Here is a 26,303-nt window from a genome sequence, read left to right as displayed (position 1 = left end):
TATTTTTGCATTTCTTTTTAATGAAAAATGAACCCAATTCCATGCTAAAAGTTATGTCAGTCTGTTTATGTCTGTTTATATCTGTTTACTGGCAGCTGACATTATTTGCAAATGAGCTGTGATTTTTGTATTCCAGCCAAACAAAATTACAGCAGATAACCTAGGCTTGGCATTCAGGAGCTGGTTAAATCAAGTGACAGTTGAAGATTACCCGATGGTTGTATTTGAAGGAATTTTTCTCCGATTTCAAGTCTACCAAGGTAATGCATGCATAGTGATTATTATTTGAGCCGTGCCATGAGAAAACCAACATAGTGGGTTTGCGACCAGCATGGATCCAGACCAGCCTGCGCATCCGCGCAGTCTGGTCAGGCTCCATGCTGTTCGCTTTTAAAGCCTATTGGAATTGGAGAAACTGTTAGCGAACAGCATGGATCCTGACCAGACTGCGCGGATGCGCAGGCTGGTCTGGATCCATGCTGGTCGCAAACCCTCTATGTTGGTTTTCTCATGGCACGGCTCATTTGTATAGCTTTGTGAGTATTAGCATTTTTTTCTTTTACATTCTCCCAAGATGTTAAGTATTTGCATCATGACCCTCTTGTTCAAATACTTAACATCTTAGTAATATGCTTGGTACCAGTTAACATAAAATGGATTCCTTGACTTATGTTGTGATTTTTGTATTAGTTTGGTTGATTCTTTAGAAACCTTCTTTGTTCGTACATATATTACGGTAAACTTATATAAATTTGGGGCCTATAAATTGCTCAGAACAACAAATATTTATGCCCATGAAATTATTAGATTTCACAGAAAATGACAGTTAAACATGTTAAACGTGACTAGACAATGCCCCTTTTTATGCCCCCGGCATCTACTGATGCGGGAGGCATATAGTGATTGTCCTGTCCTTCTGTTTGTCCATCCGTGCGTTCGTCCGTCCGTCTGTACAAGGTTAACCAAATGGGACTGTTTCGTCTAGCATCAATACCCCTTACTAGAATGACTTGATACTAATGCAGATGTAACCTGTGACCATTCCTCATCTTCAGACATTACCTGACCTCAGTTGACCTTGAACTTGACTTCATTTTGGACTTAAGTTGCTTTGTATCAACAAGAATGCCACCGGGGGCATCAAGCGTTTATTGAACGCACCTCTTTCTTTATCCTTTTACCAGGCAATGTTACAGACATTGCTAACCATACAGAGGTCTTTGTTGGGATGACGCATGTTTTTTTCTATTCTGAAATCAGCAAATCCTGAAGGATTGGTTGGTACTCGAGCCTTTTAAAGCCAAAAAATAGGGGCCTCCACACATATAAAAAGATGTGGTTATAGTGGTTGGGTGTGAGAAACTCACTGTTCACACACATTTACTCTCCTCTTAAAACACTCGCTGAAATGTGAAAAACAGCAATTTTATGATAGATTGGTAATTTTAGTTCGGTTCATTTTACAAATCTGGTCATGAAATGTTTTCTCATCTCAACAGTTTAACGTTTTGCCTGCTTGAGGCAAGTGTTTCTGCCTTTGTGACCAGCGTAGACCAAGATCAGCCACTACATCAATGCAGGCTCATCTTGGTCTGCTCTGTTTGCTATTCAGTCAGCAAATTTTCATTGAATGCCCTTTTGAATAATACATGTAAGTGGTTCTGCCCAAATTAATGATGGACCAGTCCATTTTAGAAATATAGCAGGGTAAAGGTCAAATGAATCTTTGTCATTATTCTGTTGTTTTTTGTTGTTTTTTTTCCAGATGTATATGTAGAAAGCCAGTTAACATACAAGGACCCAGATCCCCAGAGCAAGAGCTGTTTCACCATGCTGCACCCAGGAGTGTTACGCAATGCTAGTCTGACAGTTGTGAGTGGGACCCGCGCCGCCGACCTCACACACCCAGTGGTCCAGCCCATGCTGGCATACAACAGCATTGCCAGTATTGATCCACCCGTACCTAATGCTGACCTCAGCTCTGTTGGGTAATACCTTGATATTAACTCTCTCAGAATTTTTTTATGCCCCTGAAGGGAGGCATATTAGTTTTCAACTGTCTGTTCGTTCGTTCGTTAGTTCGTTAGTCACAACGTTAACTTTTTGCTTGAAGGCACTTTATTTGTGAACCGCTGCAACCGCTGCACCCAGGACCTTCAAACTTCCCATGCTGATAGTACTTATTGAGTACACGACCCCAACAGACTTTGGTGTCACCAGGTCAAAGGTCAAGGTCACAGGGGCCAACAATAACTTTTTGCATGAAGGCACTTTACTCGCGAACCGCAGCACCCAGGACCTTCAAATTTCACATGCTGATAGTACTTATTGGGTACACGACCCCTACAGACTTTGGGGTCACTAGGTCAAAGGTCAAGGTCACAGGGGCCAACGTTAACTTTTAGCATGAAAGCACTTTACTCGCGAACCACTTAACCCAGGACCTTCAAACTTCACATGCTGGTAGTACTTATTGAGTACACGACCCCTACTGACTTTGGGGTCACCAGGTCAAAGGTCAAGGTCACAGGGGCCAAGGTTAACTCTTTGCATGAAGGCACTTTATTCGAGAACCACTGCACCCAGGACATTCAAACTTCACATGCTAATAGTACTTATTGAGTACACGACCCCTATTGACTTTGGGGTCACCAGGTCAGAGGTCAAGGTCAAGGAGCTGCGGGGGGCATTTGTCACCATTAGTGACAGCTCTTGTTTAACTAAGTATGGCTAAAGATGTTATACAGTGGCGCAGGTCAAAATACACTGCTAAATGGTTTAAATCAGAAGTAAAATCTGTTCCAGAGCCAGGAAGTCTCTGTTCATAAATAGGCTGACCAGTCCTAGCACTATCCTCTTAATGCTGAGCGCCAAGCAAGGAAGCTACTAGACTACCATTGTTTACATCTTGGTATCATGTAGCCAGGGATCACACCCTTGATCTCCTGTACTCAAAAATGAGCACTCTTCCATTAGACTCCTGAGGCGGTGGAGAAATAAGTAAATTTTCCATTTTTTTTTTCAAAATTTCTAATCCATAATTTCATGCCATACCAAATGAGTTGTTTTTGCTTAAACCACAAGATTTTATCCCCGAGAAATGAAATGAATTTAAACTATGGCACTTCTTGTAATTGTTGGCTTTCATCCCCTAGTTCGTGGTGTGAACCTCATTTGGAGAATGTACAGATAACCAGTGTTTACAGTAATGCTGATTTTGGCAAAAAAAAAAGCTCTCAGAGGAGTTAATAAGAAAGCTTCGAGATTTTAAAACAGTCAACCTGCAGTTTTGTTTATTATTAATTACAGTGTCTCATTTTCATTTTAAGTTTTATTCATGCCATACTGTTTTATCTATTTTAACTATAGGGGTATGTCTGACCTGATAGAGACAGCTATTTTGAACATAGAAATTTGTCTTGGTTCTCGGCGGCTGTATAGAGAAATTTGCCTGACTACCCCTGGATTACTTAATGGAATGCTCTTACTTACTGGGCCCAAAGGAAGTGGAAAGACAACTCTTGGAAAGGCATTATGCAAGAAGATGACAGAGTTACCCAATTTGGCTTACACAAATGCTATAGACTGTAAACCATTACGAGGTAAAACATGGCTTTTTTGAAATAATAAATTTGCTCATATTTATTATGATTGATACGGCCTATCTGACTTCTTTCATAAAGAGCTATTCTGCCATTTTTCCACATGGGTATTTTGTTATTGTACGTCTGTCCTATTGGCTAGTACCTTGTCAAAATGACCTAACTGAAAACCATTACAGAGAAAATACTTTCTTCCCTGTACACCTAGTGATACATTTGATATGAAGTTTTTCAAAACATAGATTTACATTATGAGGCTTGAAAAACTTCCTTGGATGGTAAATGGTTATTGGTTATTTAGATTTCATCTGTCAGTTCTAGAAGGAATGAGGAACTTTGCCTTAGTGAAATATACATTATTTTTAAAGTCTCATATGTTGGGAAACACCTGCTTGACACAGACAGACTTCCTTATTTTGCCAATTTTGTAAATAATTGTTTCATTTTTTTCTGTTTATGTAACATATTTGTAACAGTTTCTTAATATCATACTTATATAGATCCCTTTATAAACACTTTTAAAGATGCTTTACATACATGGGCAGCCACTTAGGGTGCCAAATTCTGCCTGTACAGACAGAGCAAATTGTGACCAGAGGGATTCTAAGAGGGTGAGAAAGCCCTCAGAACGGGGGAGAGAGAAAAATCTTTTAGATACAGACATGTCCGGCTAACTTAGCCTAGCTGTTTGAGAATACACATTCTGGTTCTTTTACTTGCCCAGTGTACCAGTACTCATGAAGCCCCCTTTTCTGAGAAGAGCCAGTACTGGCATTAGTTTGGTAGGAGACACTTAAAAGCATCTGTGAAATTAACAATCTTTACAGTGCCCACATTTTATGGATTTTTGAGAGAAAAATTAGCCTGAAATGTGTGAATGAGTGGCTTTAAACCCAACAAAAACTTATGAATGGTCAACTGTTTATATTTTCCTGCAGGAAAGAAGGTAGAAACTATACAGAAGGTGCTAGAGTTGATATTTGATGAAGCTGCATGGCGACAACCTTCCCTAATCTTCTTAGATGACCTTGACCATCTGTGTGGGGCTCCAGCTGGGCCAGAGTTTGAAATGACGGGCGAGGCCCTGTATTCAGCAAGAGTTGCTGAAGGTAAATAGATAGAAATTAATTTGATCATTACTGATTGTAAATAGTACCAATATCTGTATTAAGCAGACAGTTGCGTTAAGTAGGTAGCCAGTTAATTTCCCAAATTGACTTTTGATCTAATTTTTACCTTTCTTTAGCTGTCACCTAGCAGCCAGTCAGTTAACTTCCAAAACTTACTCTTTGTTCTATTTTCGACTTGTCTTAAGCAACCACCTGTCTTAACCCTTACCATGCTGGATGTGATTGATTCTGCTAATAGACTATATAGGAGATATTAGAAGAGCTGTCTGATATTTTGTGCTTTTGATATTACAGAATTCATATGATTATCTGATATCTGACACAGGATAGCGGCCTCCCTGGCTGAGTGATTTAAGGTCGCTTCCCCCTCACCAATGTGGGTTCAAGCCTCACTTGGGGACTTGAATTCTTAATGAGAGGAAGCCATTCTGCTGGCTTATGGAAGGTCAGTGGTTCAACCTACATGAAGGTACCCATCCATGATGAAATTGTGCATGGAGGGGCACCAGAGGTCTGTCTCCACATCAAAGCTAGAAATTTGTCATACAACCTAAATTGTGTTGGTGTGACATTAAACCCATGAAAACAAACTGACACATGGTAGTTTACCCTCTAAAGAGCACATTACATTTATCTGCACAAGGAATTATGCACAACATAATGCATGATATTACTTGTTTTTTCCTTTTCCTTGTAGTTTTGAAGGACCTATTGAGAAAAGATGTTAGAAACATGAGCAATATTGCGGTCTTAGCAACCAGCCAATCACGGTCCTCGTTACATCCTATCTTGGTGTCATCAAGGGGAACACATCTTGTACAGGAAGTGATGAGTATCAAACCTCCAAATAAGGTTTGTTGAAGAGTTCTGTGAGATATTTTCAAAATTAAGTAAAACTTAAGAATTTATGCATTTGTAATTTCAGTAATAAAATATTTCGGTTCCTGGGTTATGTACAAGGAAGTGCAATATTATAGGCTACATTTTCATCATATGAAGCCGTCATTCAGCTTATTGAAGAAAAAAAACATTTAGAATTAATAATAAAAAAAGTTATCCTAAACAAGTAAAATGCGATCTTATTTATGAAATATGATATGAAATTAAAGTTTTAAAATGAACACAAATACGTTATAAGGAAGCAGAAAGGTGGTGATGATTTGATGGAAGCTTACATTGGTTCACAAAATAGTTTTTAAGGAAGTTTCATATGAAGGAACAGTTTTGTTACTTTAATGTATTAAAGGGACTTGACTGCAGATTTTGGGTAAAAAAATATCTTTCTTTAAAACTGAAGTTTGGTCAGTGGCATATTACAAACAATATAATATCAGGTTTTGTGTCTAAACTATTTGAAAGGTATGATATCAAGAAAAGAAATATGCTCAGTTAGGAATCAAACCGGTGTTACCTAAGTAATAAAAAAGCTATCCAGTACTATCTTGACCAGTAAACCAAAGAGTAATGTTTACTTATGGAGCACTTACATGTACATAAAGCTTATAATTAAGGCAGTTTACATTCGAAACAATGTGACAAACACTTCTCTAATTGAATCTAAAATTTTGTAAAAACACCTAAATTTGAATGCTACTGTGTTTTCAGAACATAATAATATATCATAAACTAAGTTTCAAAGCCTTCTTAAGAAATAATTAAAAGCAGTAATTTCCAGGTCTCTTAAAAATTTCTTTTGTCTTTGTTTCACGATCTGGAAGTCAGTCCCTTTAAAACTACTTTGCCAAAGCATGCTTGAGAAGTTTCATCACTCAAATTTTGATAAGCCCACCCAGTTGGACCAGTACGTTAGAGTTGCTGTTGAAATAGATTTGATTCCAATAGGCACAACAAACATCCTCAGTAATGATTGATGGGTGAGGCGAATAATCTCTGTGACAATTTGATAGAAGGCATTGTGTCCCCCACCTCTGATTCATGTGGGGAAGTTGGCAGATACAGAATCCAGGGACACTGGTTTGCTTTATTGTGAGCTATAACATAACTGAAATACTGCTGAAAAACAATGTTGATAAAAAAACAAAAAAAAAACAAACAGACTCTGATGTTTGGACTAAGACAAGACTTGTAGAAGTCACAAGGGGATTAGCAAAATGCTGAAAACATCTAGAGTTTTGAGAGATTAACATAAACAGTATATAAAGTAAAATGGCTGAGAATTACATGAATTGCTCTAGTTAGACCTTATGCTCAAGCAAGCCATGTTTAACTTAGTTGAAATTTGCTGAAAAATTGCTTCCAACCAGAAACTATTTTATTTTTCAAAGATTTCTCCGATTTCATTTTCAGACTTAAATGTTTTACATATTATTTACAGACCCAAAGAAAAGAAATCCTTGACACTATATTGAGAAGTAAATCCATGGTAACTGAAAAAGCCTTGGCATCATTAAACCTAGATCTACTTGGACAGCGGACTGAGGGGTTTGTGGCACGAGACCTGGAATTTATTATCAGCAGAGCTGTTCATGCACATATACTCACTCAAGGCAGAGGTGAGTTTATGAAAAATAAAATCGGTTGTGAATTTTTTGCCCTCCAAATTTTTGGAGTGGGGGCAGGGATGTACTTAATTTTTGCATTTGTCAGGCTGGCTGTCTGAATTTGTGTCATGCATATCTCAAAATGTATTTCACCTAGGTCCATTAAACTTCACAGGATTGTTATTTAGCATGTGAAGCTATGCACCTGGTTTTTAGCTAGACTATTTGAAGAATAGTCTTGGTTAAAGTTTTGCATGCAAGTGCATATAGCTATCAGTTAAAGGCATATAACTTTGAAACTTATTTTTTCTAGGTCAATTACCAACGTCATTGGTTCAAGTCCCATAACTCTGAAATGTATTTTGAGCAAATTATGCCCCCTTTTGGACTTAGAAAATTCTGGTTAAAGTTTTACATGCAAGTTACTATCTGCAGAACAAATACAGATATTAAGTTTAAACTTCACATGTGCCTTCAGAGTTATAAAACTAGTTGAGAGCATCAAGTCCCATAACTCTGACATGCATTTTGGTCAAATTATGTCCCCTTTTGAACTTAAAACTCTTTCGATCTTTCAACATTTTGGGTAACATTTTCCTGCTTCTGGGACAATAGTTTGAATAGTCGAGCATTGGCTGTCTTACGGACAGTTCTTGTTTAAATGGGATTTCACTCAGCCAGACAAGAGTTACGGCCTTTGAATTACTCAAAAATATACATACAGTGACAGGAAAGTGGACACCAGTGTCTTATGAACACACATGTAATATAACTTTTCTATTACAGTGCTTTCAAAAATAAGTGAAAATGGTTACAAACAAAAATAAATTGATCAGTCAACTTGAAAATTATTTGATAGGATAATCAGATTAGCCAAACCTTGTAATGGTATTCTGAACAAACTCTGAAAGTACAGTTCCTTGTAATGGAAAAGGACAGTATTACAAAGAATACATGTATATGGAACTGACAATCACTGGGAATTTACTTACCCTACCCATAATATGTTTGTCTTTTCTGAGAAAACTTGGTTAATATATTTATTTACTAAGGGTGTGACGATACATTGAAATATCGATGCATTGCGATCCTTAGTGTCCCGATAGTATGGATCAATAGAAAAGTCACGATCCAATAACAATCACCGATAGTTTCATCAACAATTGATAGTTTCGATACAAAATGTAGTTTTGAAATTTTAGTAAATATACAAATGATTAATAATTTATAACCCAAGAAACAGAGCCAGCTTTCATTTGTGCATTGGAAAATGTTTACGTTTCCACTACAATAATTAACCTCATGGACTTAAACTACCATAAAGGACTGAGAAATTATAAAAAGTGCTGTGTCTTACTGTGTGTAACAATGCCAGTTGGTAGTTTTACTGTATAAAACATGGTAGCCAATAACTATTGCAATAGTATCACAATAGTAACCTGCAATAAAATAATATCACAATAGTCTTTCAGCAATATCAATAGTATTGCAATAGTCAAAATTGGCCTCATTAGTCACCCTTAATATTTACATGCTTTGTGTTTGTGTTATTACCAGGAAATGCCTTAATTTCTTTTATACACTTTCATGTCTGAAATTGACATGTTCTTGTGCTTGGCAGTGGTGATTGTGTCAGCATTAAACTGGATTTGAGATCAATCCCATTTTAAAATATGTATAAAGGGAGAGTACTCCAATATAGTTGGAAATACCGTACTAAGGGAATTACTGCCCCTGATGGATTATACTCACTGTTGTGAAGACAAAATACAAAATTGTTCTATATGATTTTTGTTTTGTATTTGTTTAAATGGCATAAAATTTCTTTTATGCACTTGTACATCTGGTAAAAAGAGAAAAAAAGAAGAAAGAATAACAAAATTAAAATCAGTTCAGTCAATCTGTTCTTATTTGTCTGTTGTTGAAAATATCCAAGTGGTAAACTTTTATTATAATCCTCCACCATTAAAGCTGGAAAGTCGCCATATGACCTATCATGTGTCGGTGTTAAATCCAACCAAAAAAAAAAAAAAATTACCTCATATAAGTATTGTGACTGTTTGCAGCTGTCCAAGATGATGTGGAACTTGACCTCACCCAGAATGATTTTGATGTTGCCCTGAATGGATTTACCCCAGCATCTATCAGGAATGTTCCACTTCATGAAGCAGGGGAATTAGGATGGTCAGATATAGGAGGTCTAACAGATGTAAAAGAAACATTGATAGAAACACTCCAGTGGCCAACAAAGGTAAGTAACTCTTTAAACGAAGGTAAGTAACTTTTTGGGAATAAATATCTTCAAAAGGACATGTACAAACAATTTAGGAGGGAGAGCACAAAACATGAGATATTATGATTGATTCTGTGACAAGGCAAATGCCCTCCAAGAGACAATATGTAGAAAGAAACAATAATTGCTTTTCAGTTTGGCTATTATTTACATTTGATAGTTTTGGGGACCTTACTTTTTAAAGGCAATCTGTTACCATAGTCCTCGCCAGCTAACTGATACAAGAAAAAGTTGGGTTTGGAAACAAAATATTCAGTTGGATTGAACACAAGTGCTGTCTCAGAAGAAACTGGCTGTAATACTGTTACTGTCAGACTGTTTTATTTTGTGGGTGGCGTGAAGATTTCTTGGATATGGCAGGTAACTGTGATAAAAAATAATCGTGCTTTGAAAACAAGGTGTTCACTGTTCAGTTGATATATATCATTGGACTAGATAGCATGTACTGTTTTGTAAATTTGCATTGTTTTTGTTACAGTATCCAGCATTATTCTCAAACTGCCCATTACGACTGAGGTCAGGGCTGTTACTGTATGGGGCTCCGGGCACGGGTAAAACCTTACTTGCCGGTGTGGTGGCTAAAGAGTGTGGTCTTAACTTCATCAGCATCAAGGGACCAGAGTTACTGAGTAAATATATAGGTGCTAGTGAACAAGCTGTCAGGGACACATTTATCAGGTGAGTATTTTTAATTTTACGACATTCTATAATAAAAATGAAATGTTGAGTGTATATTTCTCATCTGCCATCAAGTACTGAATTTTTGGAATTTGTTTGCCAGTTTGAAAAATTGTATTGTGGTTAAGGTCAACGATTTAAAGTTACTTGCCCCTCACCTCTGTTGGCTCAAAAGCTTTCCAGCTGACTAATGGAAGGTCAGTGGCTCTTCCACAAGAACCCATTCATCCCCAAAATACTGCTGGCAGGTACACATTGTGTCTTCATCCACAAAGAGAAGCTTGAAAGTTGCCTTATGACCTATGACTGTGTCAAAACAAGGAGAGGTTGTGCAGGACTTTTCGAATTCGGTCATATTTATGTGAGCCGTGCCATGAGAAAACCAACATAGTGGCTTTGCGACCAGCATGGATCCAGACCAGCCTGCGCATCCACGCAGTCTGGTCAGAATCCATGCTGTTCACTTTCAAAGCCTATTGCCATTAGAGAAACTGTTAGCGAACAACATGGATCCTTACCAGACTGCGCGGATGCGCAGGCTGGTCTGGATCCATGCTGGTCGCAAAGCCACTATGTTGGTTTTCTCATGGCACGGCTCATGTAGAGCATTTTTAAAAGATAGTGAGTACATTTTGTATATATTTTTCAGTTTATATATATATATATATATATTTACATTTTGTATATATTTACAGAGCTCAGAGTGCCAAGCCATGTATTCTTTTCTTTGATGAGTTTGACTCAATAGCTCCAAGGTAGGTATAGAAATGTACATATCCAGTATGTAGTATATCTTACTTGAATATGTCTGTCTATCAGATGTATTTTTTTTCCGAATATTAAATAATTTAATAATGTGGTCTTTTGTAGAAGATACTGACACATTTAGTTGAAAATATATACAAATGAAAGCCTTTTCCTTGTATAAAGATGTTAAGAGAGAGGCAGCTATTGCGATACCTTTGCTTGTAGTCAGTAGAAGTTATTTGTTTATTTTGAGTGAAAAAAAGTTACTAATAGCTTCAACACACAGCGATTAGCATTTAAGAGGATGTTTCTAGGACTGGTTTGCCCAGTGTCAGTATGACTGGGTGGGGTATCAGGTCATGTGTGTATGAAGCTTGGCATTGTGCTCTACTACATAAAGACGCCATTGTTTATATGACTGAAAAACTGTTGAAAAAAGATGCTAATCCCCAACACACACACACTTATCCAAAAGTGAGGCACAGACATTTTTGCCCATGATATGTGAAAATTTTCTCATTTCAAGGGATTATACATGTATATTCCATATTCATACAAAACAATTAGATTTTATTTCACATCTTATGTTGACAAGATTAATGATTTATAAGAGACACATTATTTTTTTAACCAAATGACATATCTTACTTTTAGATTTTGTAACAGAATTTAGGAAAGATACTTTGTATGTTTACAATGCATTTTTAGTTATTTTTGCATAATAGCATATGTTAACTTAAATCATGCTTTTGGGCCACTTGAATACAAAATCAACAAAGTTTCAAAAAAAGAATTTGTTCATACTTCCTTTGACTTTATTTTTATTTATTTTTTTTTTGTTTGTTTTCCCTTGTTGAAAAAAAAACAACACAGGCTGGTATCATAGCAATGATGATTTGTATACATCTATTTTTATCTCCAGTGCTGTAGATCTACATTTGGATGTTTAATTAAGTATTTCCGTTACACATTATAGTAATTTTAAACTGTGTGAAGTTGTGGAAAAAAAATACCAAATTTGACATGTAATTATTTATATGTTATTATTTATACATGTAGTCCTTTCCCATGTGTGGGTGTAGAATATATCTTAGATCACCTGGTTTGTTGTGTTGTTAATCTAACTATAAGGACATTTGAATTGCTGTTTGTATTTTGTTGTGGGATAACCTTTGATCTAATACTATATATAGCTCATTGAATAAATAGATCATTCAGGTCAACTGCTATTTTTAGAACATTCTATATTTAGCATAAGTCGTATGTACACAGTGTACATTTTGAAATATTTGTGTGTGAGTGTGTTTGTGGTTGGTATTTTCAATAATCTAATAAAAATGTAGGTGACAAATTGTACTTTTTAATGAATTAAATGAATATCCAGAAGAAGTTTGATAACATGTTTGATTAAATCACAAAATTACCTAAGAAAAAAGAAATGGAATATTTGTTACATGTAATACAAAAATACTTTGAAAAAATACAAACAGGTCACAATTTCCTGTTTGTAGGATTTACGTCAGTTTCCTCAAATGTGTGTTATATGTAAAATATAAATGATATTAAATTGATTGTATCTTCCGATCTTGAACTTCTGTTGTAAGAGTGTTATTATCAGTTATTCCTCTACCATCCTGAAAGTATGTCAAGTGACTCAAGTCTCCCAGAAAAATATAATCATTTCTTGTATGGGACATAACTTAAAAAAAAAATAAAAAAAATTGAAAAACTGTAAAGATTTAAAGGGCAGCATTTGACCACATGTTCTCTGACAAACATCAGATGCAATATTTTCTCAAATGGCATAGCCACAATTGATACGCTGCATTAAACAATGTCCCTTTTAAATTCTTTTGTCCGCAGTGTAACTTTTAAATAGTTTAATGAAATAAATGTATTTTTTGACCCCATCCCCCTCAAATGTTTTTTGGGTAGGGGGTGGGGGCTCAATAAATCAACATTTTAACATGTTATTTGTACTTGTAAATGCCAAAGTTTATTAAAAGATGATTGTATAAAGAGACCACTTCAGCAAAGTTCTTTCTGTGGTCCCTTTAGTACAATGTCTACTGTAGACGGTGCTGACCCTTTTAAGTATTATTTAAGTTTCCTTTTTGTAGCTCGACTTTTCGAAGAAAAAGTAGAGCTATTGCACTTGCCCCGGCGTCGCCGCGCCGTTGGTTGAAGTTTTTGATAAAGTCAAATATCTCTGTTACTATCGAAGCTATTGACTTGAAACTTAAAGTAGATATTTACTATCAAAGTCTACACCAGGAGAAACAATCCCCATAACTCTGATTTGAATTTTGACAGAATTATGCCCCTTTTTAACTTAGAATTTTTGGTTAAAGTTTTTGATAAAGTCAAATATCTCTGTTACTATCAAAGCTATTGACTTGAAACTTAAAATACTTATTTACCATCAAAGTCTACACCAGAAGAAACAATCCCCATAACTCTGATTTGAATTTTGACAGAATTATGCCCCTTTTTAACTTAGATTAAAAATTTTTTTTTTTGATAAAGTCAAATATCTCTGTTACTATTAAAGCTTTTGACTTGAAACTCAAAATAGTTATATACAATCAAAGTCTGCACCAAGAGACACAATTCCCATAACTCTGGTTGAATTTTGACAGAATTATGCCCCTTTTTAACTTAGAATTTTTGGTTAAAGTTTTTGATAAAGTCAAATATCTCTGTTACTATCAAAGCTTTTGACTTGAAACTTAAAATACTTATTTACCATCAAAGTCTACACCAGGAGAAACAATATCCATAACTCTGATTTGAATTTTGACAGAATTATGCCCCTTTTTAACTTAGAATTTGTTGTTAAAAGTCAAATATCTCTGTTACTGTTAAAGCTTTTGACTTGAAACTCAAAATAGTTATTTACTATCAAAGTCTACTCCAGGAGACACACATTCCCATAACTCTGATTTGAATTTTGACAGAGTTATGTCCCTTTATAAGTTAGAATTTTTTTTACTGGCAAAGCTCTAATTCAGAGTCAAGCACTGAGAAAAGTCGAGCGCGCTGTCTTACGGACAGCTCTTGTTCTACATGTATGAACCATGTTTGGTGAGATATATTTCAGACTTTTACAGATGAATTTTAAGGAATGTTTTTTTGAAGTGATACTTACCAGAGATTTTGGAATAAACAGTTTATAATGAACTATTACAGGAGAGGGCATGACAATACCGGGGTTACAGATAGAGTTGTGAACCAGTTACTGACACAGCTAGATGGTGTAGAAGGTTTAGATGGTAGGTATATTCAATATGATATTTCTTATTCTGGTGACATGTGAATACCAGTACATACAACCAAGTTTAAATGACATAATAAAAAAAAAACATCCTGCCCAATTGACCTATATATGTCATCCTAAATAAGTGATACAAAACATTTACACAATCACCTCCTTCTGCTGTGGGTTCAGGCTTAGGGTATAGAATTCTTTTGAGGGGCCCATCAATGCTTGAAATAATGTCTGGAAAGGCATCTAAGGTCTTCCTCTGCCAAAAAATCCTTGAAAGCTGTCATAATGACCTGTAATTGTGTGGATATGTTGTTAAACCCAACAACAACAGGTATCAAATGCAAGCTATAACAATATGACATTTGGGCCAAAGTTTTCTTGTATGTTCCTCCTAGTAGTCTAGCCCTACACTTCTATACAGACAGAAATTCTGAAGAAAAAGGTATTTTTATTATTCCTTCAGTTACTGTGAATAAGACATATCTTGCCGTATCATGCTCGGCATGATTGATTCAGCCTTTGCGGCCAGTGTAGATCATGATCAGCCTGCACATCTGTACAGTCTGATTGAGATCTGCACTGTTTGTTGTTGTTCAGCCAGTATCATTTTGGTAAACACCCCTTTTAACAGTTAATGGTACTGTCCAGGTTGAAAGATGGACAAGTTCATTATAGAAATTTAGCAAGGTAAGGGTTAAAAGCAAGAATTTTCAAACTGATATTCCTGATTTGAAACATATCCATTGGGTACCAGAAGAAACAACTGAAATAGTTGTTAGGAACACAAAAATAGTATTTTGATATGTTACCAAATGGTGTAAATAGTTTTTGAATATGTTACCAGGTGGTGTAGATTGGAGACTTAGAATCTGATAATCTTTCTAAGAAGAATTAAAGAGAACATCCTTAAAATTTAATTTGCTGTAAGTCTTCTAAATTTATGTAAATACTAAAAGCTTTGAAATTTGGCAGTTTTCGTACATTTAAGAATACTTTTGTTTTCTTACCAGGTGTGTATGTGTTAGCTGCAACAAGTAGACCAGATTTGATAGATCAAGCCTTGCTGAGACCTGGCCGACTGGATAAATGTCTGCATTGTCAGTTACCTAACAAGGTTTGTCAGTACAATATTACCTCACTATTCACTTTGTACAGATTTATTGATCAGTATTTATTAAGCTCGACTTTTTGAAGAATAGGTAAAGCTATTGCACTCGCCCATTTTGTCAATGTCCAGTTTTTGAATGGAAGCTGGTATCTTAGTAACCACATGTTGGAATGGATTGAAACTTCACACACACTGCAAAGGTTCCATAACTCAATTTATTTTTTAGAAAATTCAGTGTTTTTTCTTTTCAGGCCATCTTTGGGCTAAAATAGGGCCCGGATTTCTGTTTTTTTATCTACCGTATAGACAGAAAGACTACATATCCTGAAGGCTTTATCAAGTGCAATGTCCCTGGCAGAGGGTATAGACTTGTAATTTTAATGTGTTTCTATTTTCTTTTATCTACGGTACCTTACAGGTAGAGAGACTTCATATCCTGAAGGTTTTATCAAGCAGAATATCCCTGGCTGAGAATATAGACTTTCTGTTTTAATATGTTTCTCTTATCTACCACACAGGTAGAGAGACAATATATCCTGAAGGTTTTATCAAGCAGAACGTCCCTGGCTGAGAACATAGACTTTCTGTTTTAATATGTTTCTCTTATCTACCACACAGGTAGATAGACTACATATCCTGAAGGCTTTATCAAGCAGAATGTCTCTGGCTGAGAATATAGACTTTGACTACTTTGCGGAGAACTGCCATGATTTTACTGGTGCTGATTTCAAGGCATTGTTATATAATGCTCAACTTGAAGTGATCCACGAGTTCACTTCGACAGCTGATGATGGGGCTGATACAGATATAGGAAAGTTTGGAATGAGGTCAAAGAAAGGGTTGGCATCTAAACTGAAAAGTCGTTCAAAAACTGATAAATTGAAAGTAGAAACAAAGGTAAGATTAACTATAATTTTTTGTATTGAACTGTTATTTTACATATGAGCCGTGCCATGAGAAAACCAACATAGTGGGTTTGCGACCAGCATGGATCCAGACCAGCCTGCGCATCCGCGCAGTCTGGTCAGGATCCATGCTGTTCGCTTTTAAAGCCTATTGGAATTGGAGAAACTGTTAGCGAACAGCATGGATCCTGACCAGACTGCGCAGATGCGCAGGCTGGTCTGGATCCATGCTGGTCGCAAAGCCACTATGTTGGTTTTCTCATGGCACAGCTCATATTATAGGACAATTTGATCAAGTGGGTGAACTTCTTTATGCCAGTTCTTACATTGCTGAATTTATTTCTCTATTAAACAAAGAAGACTGACTCTTGTGTGTTATTACCTGTATGCAACAAATTCACTGTTTGCATGTCACAGTTATTATACCCCCACAAAACGAAGTTTGGGGGGGGGTATATAGGAGTGAGCTTGGCAGTCGGTCGGTCGGTCGGTCCATTGGTTTTGCATGGTTTCCGGATGATAACTCAAGAAAGGATTGACCAATTGAAATAATTTTTGGTACACAGGTGTAACATCAGAAAATACAGGTCAAGTTCGAATTTGGGGTCAGTAGGTCAAAGGTCAAGGTCACAGTGACCCTGAACAGTTAAACAGTTTCCGGATGATAACTTGAGAACGCTTGGGCCTAGGATCATAAATTTTGGTACACAGATGTAAAATCATGAAATGCAGGTCAAGTTCGACTTTGAGGTCTGTAGGTCAATGGTCAAGGTCACAGGGACTCGGAACAGTTAAATGGTTTCCGGATGATAACTTGAGAACGCTTGGGCCTAGGATCATAAATTTTGGTACACAGGTGTAACATCATGAAATGCAGGTCAAGTTCGACTTTGAGGTCTGTAGGTCAAAGGTCAAGGTCACAGTGACTTGGAACATTTAAACGGTTTCCGGATGATAACTTAAGAATGCTTGGGCCTAGGATCATGAAAATTGATAGGGAGGTTGGTTATTGACTAGCAGATGACCCCTAATGATTTTGAGGTCAGTAGGTCACAGGTCAAGGTGACAGTGACCCAGAACATTTAAACAGTTTTCGGACAATAACTTGAGAATGCTTGGGACTAGGATCAGGAAACTAATCTGGAGGTTGGTCATGTCAAGCAGATGACCCATATTGATTTTGAGTTCCAAAGGTCAAAGGTCATTTAAACCTTTTACGGACAATAACTTGAGAACGCTTGGGCGGAGGATCATGAAACTTCACAGGGAGGTTGATCATGACTAGCAGATGACCTCTGTTGATTTTGTGGTCAGTAGGTCAAAGGTCAAGCAAGTTCGGCTTTGACATTGGCTTAGTTCTGTGACAAGGCCATATTGTGGGGGTATAATTCGTCACTCTTGTGACAACTCTAGTTAAGTCATGGTGCCAAACATCATAGCGAGGCGCTGGAAAAGAAAACATCATTAAACACTCAAATATTTGGTGGATATCTTCAGAGATGTTGATAATAATCTCTGATAATATGTTAGAATGGAAATAATATATCTGAAACAGTGATTTGTCATTGAATAAAATCATTGTTTGTCATTTAGATGCATATCATTGATTATATCACTTTGGCTGCACTTTCGTGATAAAATTCCTTTGCATCTGAACTCCAAACAGTGATTTAATTCAACAACACATCACGGTTTCTTGGCTGATCAGGCTGATCTTGGTCTGCACTGGTCTCAAGAGGCAAAACCACTTGCCACCAGCAGGCTGAAGGTTAGATGGTTGAGTATTTCAGAATTACATTAATTTTACAGTTTTTTTATGAATCAGAAATGAAATACAAATTGTATTGCAGAGGGAAAGACACAAGTCATTTTCTTCCGGTACTTTAGCCTACATACCTAGTCTAGAAGAGGGTGTGGTCCAAGTTTCACAAGAAATGGAAGAAAGAATAGGAAGTCAGGTGAGTACCATTTAAATATATCTTTGGTTATTATAACTTGTAATTTGACTATAATAGGCATTTATTCCCCGTATAAAAATGCATTTTTAGCTTGACTGTACGAAGTATATGGAGAGCTATCCTACTCACCCTGGCGTTGGCGCGAGGGAAGACTTAACTCCCTGGGACCGAAATGCGACTGTAGGCGTTATATTTTCTACCCCCTTAGCGTCGATATCCGACTATACGTGCTTTATCAGGACTCCCCAGGACGGCGATTGACAAGTATAGTCGCGGCACCGAGATCATGCTGATTGTGACATGTACTTGTTATTTTTTGATAATCTTGGCAAAAGCAAAATTATTTTGCATACTGGGCATCCACTGTGTTTCGTTCATACTGTATTTCAAAGGAGTAAAATAATGTCGTCTGCCAAAAATCTTTCTTAAAGTAAAGAAAAATATTCATTATCATGCAGCTTTTGACATATCAGTTCCGTCCGATGACGATTCAGACGATGAAATTCCATTATCAGTTAAATGAATGGTTGGAAAAAGTTAAGTTTTAGAAGGCTGAAATATTCGTACACTTACATCGAATACGATACAAACGGAAAAACATTAACACAACAAAACATATTTTATAAAATACAAAATCAACGTGACTACATAAACATATCATTGTAGATTTAATAATCTTATAAAGGTAAATGTAAATATTACAACTTAACTGTCACAGCACGTGTCACAAAAACGTTTGTGTAAATGTATACATCAAAATTAACCATAATCGATATTCACACAAAAACAGGTGTCAGTTTTAAGTATGCTTATGAAAATATTCTTTGTAAATATTGTATTTCTATTTATTGGAATTCAATGTCTTTACATGTGAAAAATTAAGCGAACCAGAAACGTTTAAATATTTTCAACGCAGTAGGTTCGTTAAAATTGTAAATATTTCGAAGTGAAAATATTTTTCTATTTGGATATAGGTTACGGATGAAATAGGATATAAAAATATTTTTTCAAACTTCGAATATTTTGTAAGTTTATTTTAATTTATTTTAATCACCCATGACTCCCTGCATGATTTCAATTGACTGCATGCGCGTGAGATTGTGATATGATCAGAAAATGTTCTTCGACGTTAGGTGGAAATTCTTATCTCGCCGCAGCAGATATGTTACGATATGGGCCTCAGGGAGTTAAGGAAGCTGGAAATATGTGAGCCGTGCCATGAGAAAACCAACATAGTGGGTATGCGACCAGCAAGGATCCAGACCAGCCTGCGCATCCGCGCAGTCTGGTCAGGATCCATGCTGTTCGCTTTCAAAGCCTATTACAATTAGAGAAACCGTTAGCGAACAGCATGGATCCTGACCAGACTGCGCGGATGCGCAGGCTGGTCTGGATCCTTGCTGGTTGCATACCCACTATGTTGGTTTTCTCATGGGGCGGCTCATGTCATATGACCTAAACTGTGTTTATGTATGCTAAAACACATTAAGTATAAAACCTGTTCTTTTAGGTGTCACATATCAGACTACGAGAAAGGAGAGCATCAGATCAGTTTGTGGTAGATAACACACCGGATTCACCATTCCAAATGAAGAATGTTCTAGTTGTAACACAGCAACATATGATGTCAGCAGTCAGTAAAATGAGGCCATCGGTGTCAGGTGAAGAACGTCAGAAATACCAGAGAATGTTAGTATTTCTAGGTTTTTCCTGCAGCCATGAAACTTTATGCTGTTGAAATAAACCCTTATCATGTTGCACATGGTTGATTCTGCCTTTGTGACTAGTGTAGATCATGATCAGCCTGCATATCCATGCAGTCTGATCAAAATCTGCACTGCTTGCTATTCAGTCAGTATCATATTGTTAAGCACCCCTTTTACAGTTAATGGTACTGTCCAAAGAGGTGATATTTTATGAATTTTAGCTGTACTTGGGCTACTTTTACAGGAATGAAGCACAGCAGTATGTAATTTATGTATGATATATAAAAATGTATGTTACATGTTTTTTTTATGTGTACATACATGCCTTACATCATATTCTTTTGTTAATGGATAAAATATTATTAACATGAACAGTCAAATTTTGTTCAGTTGATCTCGATGAACCAGGCAAAGTTAGTTATCAGTAGTTTGAGTACTGGAACAGTTTTCATTATATAGGCGTTTGACCAGAACCGGATGATGAGTTTTGAATAAAGAATGTTGTTCTGGTTATTCGAGTTCCAGCGAAAGAAGTTTGACTGTAATAGTTTCATGTTTACAATTAATTTCTAAAATTTCGTTAACGATTAATAATTTATATAAACTGCTTTTTCTATAAAGAAATGTGTTTTTCAAATCCATGGTAATGAGATTAGAAATTAATGATAAGAAATCTGTTTATTTCAGATATGACAACTTTGTTGCGGCAAGAGGCGGCCATTTTGACACTGGATACATGGAAGCTGAGAACTTCAAGATGAAAGCAACTTTAGCATGAAAATCAGAAAACAGTGCAATCTAAAAAAACAAACAATTTTTTCAAATGAAAGATCATTAAAATAGTGCTTACCTTTTAAAAAGTACAGTGCTATACAGTCTTTCATTTAAAGGAAAAGATAGTCAGCAACAGAAGGCTATTATTATAAAGGTGGGACATCCCTTGATGTGTGCAAAATGGTGTTGCATGTTTAATATTAGGGTGCATTCAAAAAGTTCAAGGAAAGTCTTGCAGATTGTTTGATTACAGAACAGACATTGGTAAACTGATATACACAGTATACACAGCCCTTGAAAGATTGGAAAATGATCTTTAGGGAGCAGAACTGTTTTAAAAATAATTGAATTGACTCTATAAACCTTAATGCATGCAACTTTTTTCACCCATTGCAACATCAGTATGTTTTCTCTTGCTGTTGCTTCACAGAATATTATAGGGTTTCCTGTTGTGATAAGAGAATTTTTGCCCAACTTTTTACTGTATCTCATTTTATATTTTGTTATGTAGAAACTGAAAGTCATTTTTTGATTTCACAGAATTCAAGCATATTTCTACAAACTTTAAATTGATTACCGGTATGATTATTCTTGAAGATATACTATGTACATTTTCCCCAAAAATATTTTATCATTAGATATCAACTTCAGATGAAGAAATCCTCATGTATTTAACTTGGCTTTATATAAAAGAAAACAAACTGTGTATGCCGAGCTGCATTTAGAATAACATGTTATAATATGGACACTCTCATCCATCAGAAGTTGGTCAAAATCCCAAGACAAACCTCTAATTTACTTTCTTTTGTTTATTTGGTAAGCATGAGCACTCGTTATAACAACTGGGAGTGGTTTCAGCCAATCAGTGTTCACCATTTTTAATCGGCACAGCGAATTTAAACTTTAAAAACCATCTTAGCAAAGTACATGCTAACAATGAATAAGACAATATTGCATGCCTGCAGTTAATAAAGATTTATTCCTGTAATCAGATGTCTAGAAATGTACCTCATATTTCAGCGTCATTATTGGAAAGAAGATGGTCATGCCTTTTACAGCTGATTTTGATAGGCGCTCAAAAATTTGTCACGAAACATTGCTGATTGGTTGAAACTTTTTACCTGTGATGCAGCAAAACTGAAATAGCAGCAAACTGTGCCAGAGGTTCAACTAGGGAACCATGTTAGACTTCTGGGTAATTGTATGATGGAAGTAATTTGCTTTAAAAAATTCACCATGTTTTTGATGGTATTATAAAAAAAATTCATGCCGTGGCTTGTTATACATTAGGACATACACATTAATAAAGTGTGTACTACTTTTAATGTAACACAAAATACTATTTATACACACAAACTGGTTTATTTCATGTTTACATAAATACTGTAAAGTAATTCCAAATTTCAACATGTCCGAAACGTTGCGAAATGACTCTTAATTTCAGTTTGGTAGTGGTTCCATTTTACTCTGACTTTATCATAGACACCCTGTGTAAAATTTCAAACTTTAAGTTAAAACAAAAGTATTAAATCCATATAATATTTAAATGAAACTTTGAAATTTTGTAGCATCCTCTTGGGTATATGTGGTTAAAAATTTTGATTTGATTTCTGATATAGTTTGCTTTTTTTTCTTCTAAAGTCACTGTATACCCAGCAAAAGGTTATTCAGATTAATTAAATTTCAATCTGATCTGATGTAGACAAAAGTAAAATATGATGGATATATGTATTCAATTAAGGTAATATAATCAGAATGAATGTTTTTGTTGGCCGACTTGAACAAGAGTCACTGCTTTGTTGCAAGACAAATTTATGCCGAAGTTTCTATATTATTTATTTAATTTCATATATTTACATTCGCCCTGTTCTTTTCCATTGAAAATTTTGACGTTCATTTCCCATGAACAGCAAAAGGAACGTTGCGAAAGTTACGTCATCACTGCTTAGTGATAACCGGCCGCTGTTTTGACAATGTCCTCGTATAGTCAGGGAGAACGTTCCTTAGATGACGTCGCAGATATTCCGTCTGGCGCACAGAATGGCCGGAAAGCTGATTTTAATGTTAAATGCCACAAAATATGTGCAATTTATAATATTATCTTGTTTACAAATGGAAAGGAAATATAATGTAAATATAAGAAATGAAACTATTTTTTTCGGTGTTCATGCGAAATGAATCGCTAGCCCAATTTGTGGATTTGCCGATCCTATTCTGTTGTTCATTTCGCAAGAACACCAAAAAAATTCATTTCATTTCTTAAATGAATACATGTACTATCTATGGGAACAAAATAAGTAACAGCATTTAGTCTTTAGTCTTTGAAATTTGTGAGGAAAACCCATGCTATGGTAGATTTTGGTGCTTAGACAAATATGTACGGTATTTTGTTTAAAATTACTATATTCTCTGTACTCTTGTCTATGTAGATTAAAAAATATGTGTTTAAGTCATGCAGGCATGGCCTAAATTTTGAATACTCAATAATATACACCTGTTAACCGGCAAGTCATTCAATATGTGTTATATTACATAACATGAGAAATTACACCTGTTAACTGGCAAGTCATTCAATATGTGTTATATTACATAACATGAGAAATAAGTTTCAGAAAGTTTTTTCTCTATTTCTGATACAGTGTTTGAACTATGCACTAGCAAATAGCACAAACTATTGACTGACTGTTTATATATAAGGAGTTGTGTAATAAAGTTTGTTATTGCCTGTATATGCCCAAACAAATTTGAGTGCTGGTTTATTACTGCTTTATAGCCATGCTAGTATTGTTCTCTATGGGTAAATTGTTCATTTTTGATGTTGTCCTTAAGCTAAAAGAAGGGTTATAAATTTTATCCTGTAGGTAAACTGTAAATTTTGATATAGCCTTATAACATATAGGTTAGACTTTATATTTAGATATCCTGTAGCTAAACTCTGTAGTTATATTTTGAAGTAATACTGTAGGATTGGCTATATATTTTGAAGTAGTCCTTTAGAAATAGCTATATATTTTGGAGTAATCCGTTAGGAATTTCTGTATATTTTCGAGTAATCTTTTTAGGAACAGTTGTATATTTTGAAGTAATCCTATAGAATTTGCTACATAAAGTTATCCTATAGGAATGGCTACATATTTTGAGATAATCCTTTAGGAACTGCTATATATAATTCGAAGTAACCCTATATAAATTGCTATATATATGTTGAAGTAGTCGTGTAGAAATGGTTACATATTTTGAAGTTATCCTATAGGAATTGCTGCATACTTTGAAAAGTAATTCTGTAGAAATGTTAAAATATTTTGAAGAACCAGTATTCTACATACTTTAAAAGTAATCCTGTAGAAAGAGTTGTATGTTTCGAAGATATCCTTTAGGAATTGCTAAATATTTTGAAGTAATCCTTTAGATTGCTTTGTATTTTTATTTTTTTAAGTAATCCTGTACGTTGAGGTAATCCTATAGAAGTGCTACATACATGTACTTTGAAATAATCCCATAGGATTTGCAATATATTTTGAAGTAATCCTTTGGAAAATGCTTTATGTTTTGAAGTAATCTAAAATAGACATGGTTATGTATTTTGAAGTAATCCTTTAGGAATCGCTATTTAATTTGAAGTTATCCTGCAGGAATTGCTGTATATTTTGAAGTAATCCGATAGGAATTGCTGTAAATATTGAAGTAATCCGATAGGAATTGCTGTAAATATTGAAGTAATTCGATAGGAATTGCTGTAAATATTGAAGTAATCCGATAGGAATTGCTGTAAATATTGAAGTAATCCGATAGGAACTGCTGTAAATATTGATGATTATGTATCTACTTTTAATAAGTTTCGATATTGTCCTGTAAAAATTGTATAAGAATTGTTGTAATTGCTATAAGATATGATTTGAGCCGCACCATGAGGAAACCAACATAGTGGCTTTGCGATCAGCATGGATCCAGACCAGCCTGCGCATCCGTGCAGTCTGGTCAGGATCCATGCTGTCCGCTTATGGTTTCTTTAATTGCAGTAGGGTTTGAAAAGGAACAGCATGGATCCTGACAAGACTGCGCGGATGCGCAGGTTGGTCTGGATTCATGCTGGTCTCAAAGCCACTAGGTTGATTTTCTCATGGCACGGCTCATTTAATGTTGACCTATAGGTATCTAGTAGCTTAGTTTCCTTAACATTTTGTTTTAATTCTAGTGTTTGATCTACTTAATCTGTAACATTTTTTGTTTGAAATTCGACTTCATTTTGCCAGGTCCAGATATAAACCATACATCGTTTTCAATGTGTCTGTAGGTGGAAGTAGGACATTTTTTTTTTTAATTTCTGAAATATCTTTAAATTAAATAATGTGGTTAGTTTTATGGCAAAACAATGAATTTTTCCCATTTAAAATTGGGTACAGTCACTACCTTGAAAATATTGTTGTAGATTTTCACAATATTTTGCCATGTTAACGCCACTTTCATGCTTACCAAGATATTCTGACAGTTTTATATAAAAAAGAAAACCATTCACAAATATAGTGAAAAGTGATTTAAAAAAGCAACAACTTTGTTTCAAATTGCTGAAACTTACAATGTAAAATACCTCACGTATCTGATACTTAGAGAAATAAAGGGGAAAAAAACTTGTCACAGAAAAGGCGGATCGAACATTAGACTAAGTGTTTGCCATGTATACTAAGACAAAATAGCTTTTCATGTTAGGGATATGTATTTCTATATTAATTTCATGTAAGCAGTTTCAATATTAATCCAAAGTTTTTTTTAATTTTTACTTTAATATATTATTGTAATCAGATACTGTGATAAATATAAATAAACACTGCTTCCTCAATATACATTATAGTAATTTATTTGTATTTAGACTTATTTATAGTCACCCCTAGTAACCCATATGGACAGCTCTTCCACAAGACTGATAGTGATTTTAGTGGTAGGATAATGCAAGATAAAGAAGACGCTCCATTTTCAGGGTAGAGGTATTCTATTATTGAAATTTCTTTAACCCTTCTAACTTTTATAATGAACGTGTCCATCTTTCAGTTTGGACAGTACCATTAACTGTTAAAAGGGGTGCTTACCAAAAAGATGCTGGCTGAAAGGCGAACAGTGCAGATCTTGATCAGGCTGCACAGATGATTGTATATCCCTTTCGTTTGAATTTGTCATGAAAAAGAAGCACATGTTCTGGGTTTAAACCTAGTTTTCTTTAGACCCAGTTATCTTGAGGCCCAGTCATTTAGACCAAATCATATATAGACCCAGTTACCATTATACCCATTAAAAAATATTTAGACACATTTATGGTTAGACCCAGTGATAATAAGACCAAGTTACCTTGAGGCACAGTTATCTTTAGACCTTGTTATAATAGTAAGACCCACTGGCACCTGATCAGAAAGAAAATGCCTCCGTACGTGTTACACCCTACCCCTAGGTATTCTATAAGAACCATGGTCGTGAACGGGAAAATATACTAACCCATTTCAATCGCGTATTTCATATCTAAAACACGCAGTTCAGTAAATGTGTACTATTGATATTAAACAAGTGGTAATTTATCTTCCGTTGTGTACCGGTCACATTTCATCAGTAGTTCTTATCTTAGAAAAACAACGTGTAGTTTACAG

General features: G+C 35.4%; 1 protein-coding gene across 2 annotated transcripts in view; it reads left to right on the top strand.

The window, feature by feature from the left end:
• The window catches only part of LOC123555089 (peroxisomal ATPase PEX1-like), a 48,687-nt gene extending 25,463 nt beyond the window's left edge, over nt 1-23,224 (top strand). Inside the window, exons 7-22 of one of the 2 annotated variants that reach the window (XR_008371582.1) lie at nt 137-260; nt 1,766-1,988; nt 3,370-3,602; nt 4,541-4,711; nt 5,430-5,584; nt 7,068-7,245; nt 9,300-9,484; nt 10,005-10,204; nt 10,900-10,959; nt 14,141-14,223; nt 15,230-15,333; nt 15,946-16,224; nt 18,083-18,190; nt 19,701-19,879; nt 20,584-20,824; nt 21,691-23,224. Coding sequence is in view for 1 of the 2 variants with exons in the window: in XM_045345653.2 (XP_045201588.2) it covers nt 137-260; nt 1,766-1,988; nt 3,370-3,602; nt 4,541-4,711; nt 5,430-5,584; nt 7,068-7,245; nt 9,300-9,484; nt 10,005-10,204; nt 10,900-10,959; nt 14,141-14,223; nt 15,230-15,333; nt 15,946-16,224; nt 18,083-18,190; nt 19,701-19,879; nt 20,584-20,674 (2,373 nt within the window). In the remaining variant the exon portion in view is untranslated. Of the gene's footprint in view, nt 1-136; nt 261-1,765; nt 1,989-3,369; nt 3,603-4,540; nt 4,712-5,429; nt 5,585-7,067; nt 7,246-9,299; nt 9,485-10,004; nt 10,205-10,899; nt 10,960-14,140; nt 14,224-15,229; nt 15,334-15,945; nt 16,225-18,082; nt 18,191-19,700; nt 19,880-20,583 lie in introns of both variants that reach the window. The other variant, XM_045345653.2, reaches the window with a different exon arrangement.
• The last annotated feature ends 3,079 nt before the right edge of the window (nt 23,225-26,303 follow it).

This window comes from Mercenaria mercenaria, chromosome 7 (assembly GCF_021730395.1).
Source record: "Mercenaria mercenaria strain notata chromosome 7, MADL_Memer_1, whole genome shotgun sequence".
Lineage (NCBI taxonomy): Eukaryota > Metazoa > Mollusca > Bivalvia > Venerida > Veneridae > Mercenaria > Mercenaria mercenaria.
The sequence above is the reverse complement of the archived record's forward strand: the minus strand, read 5'-3'. Positions and strand labels throughout refer to the sequence as shown.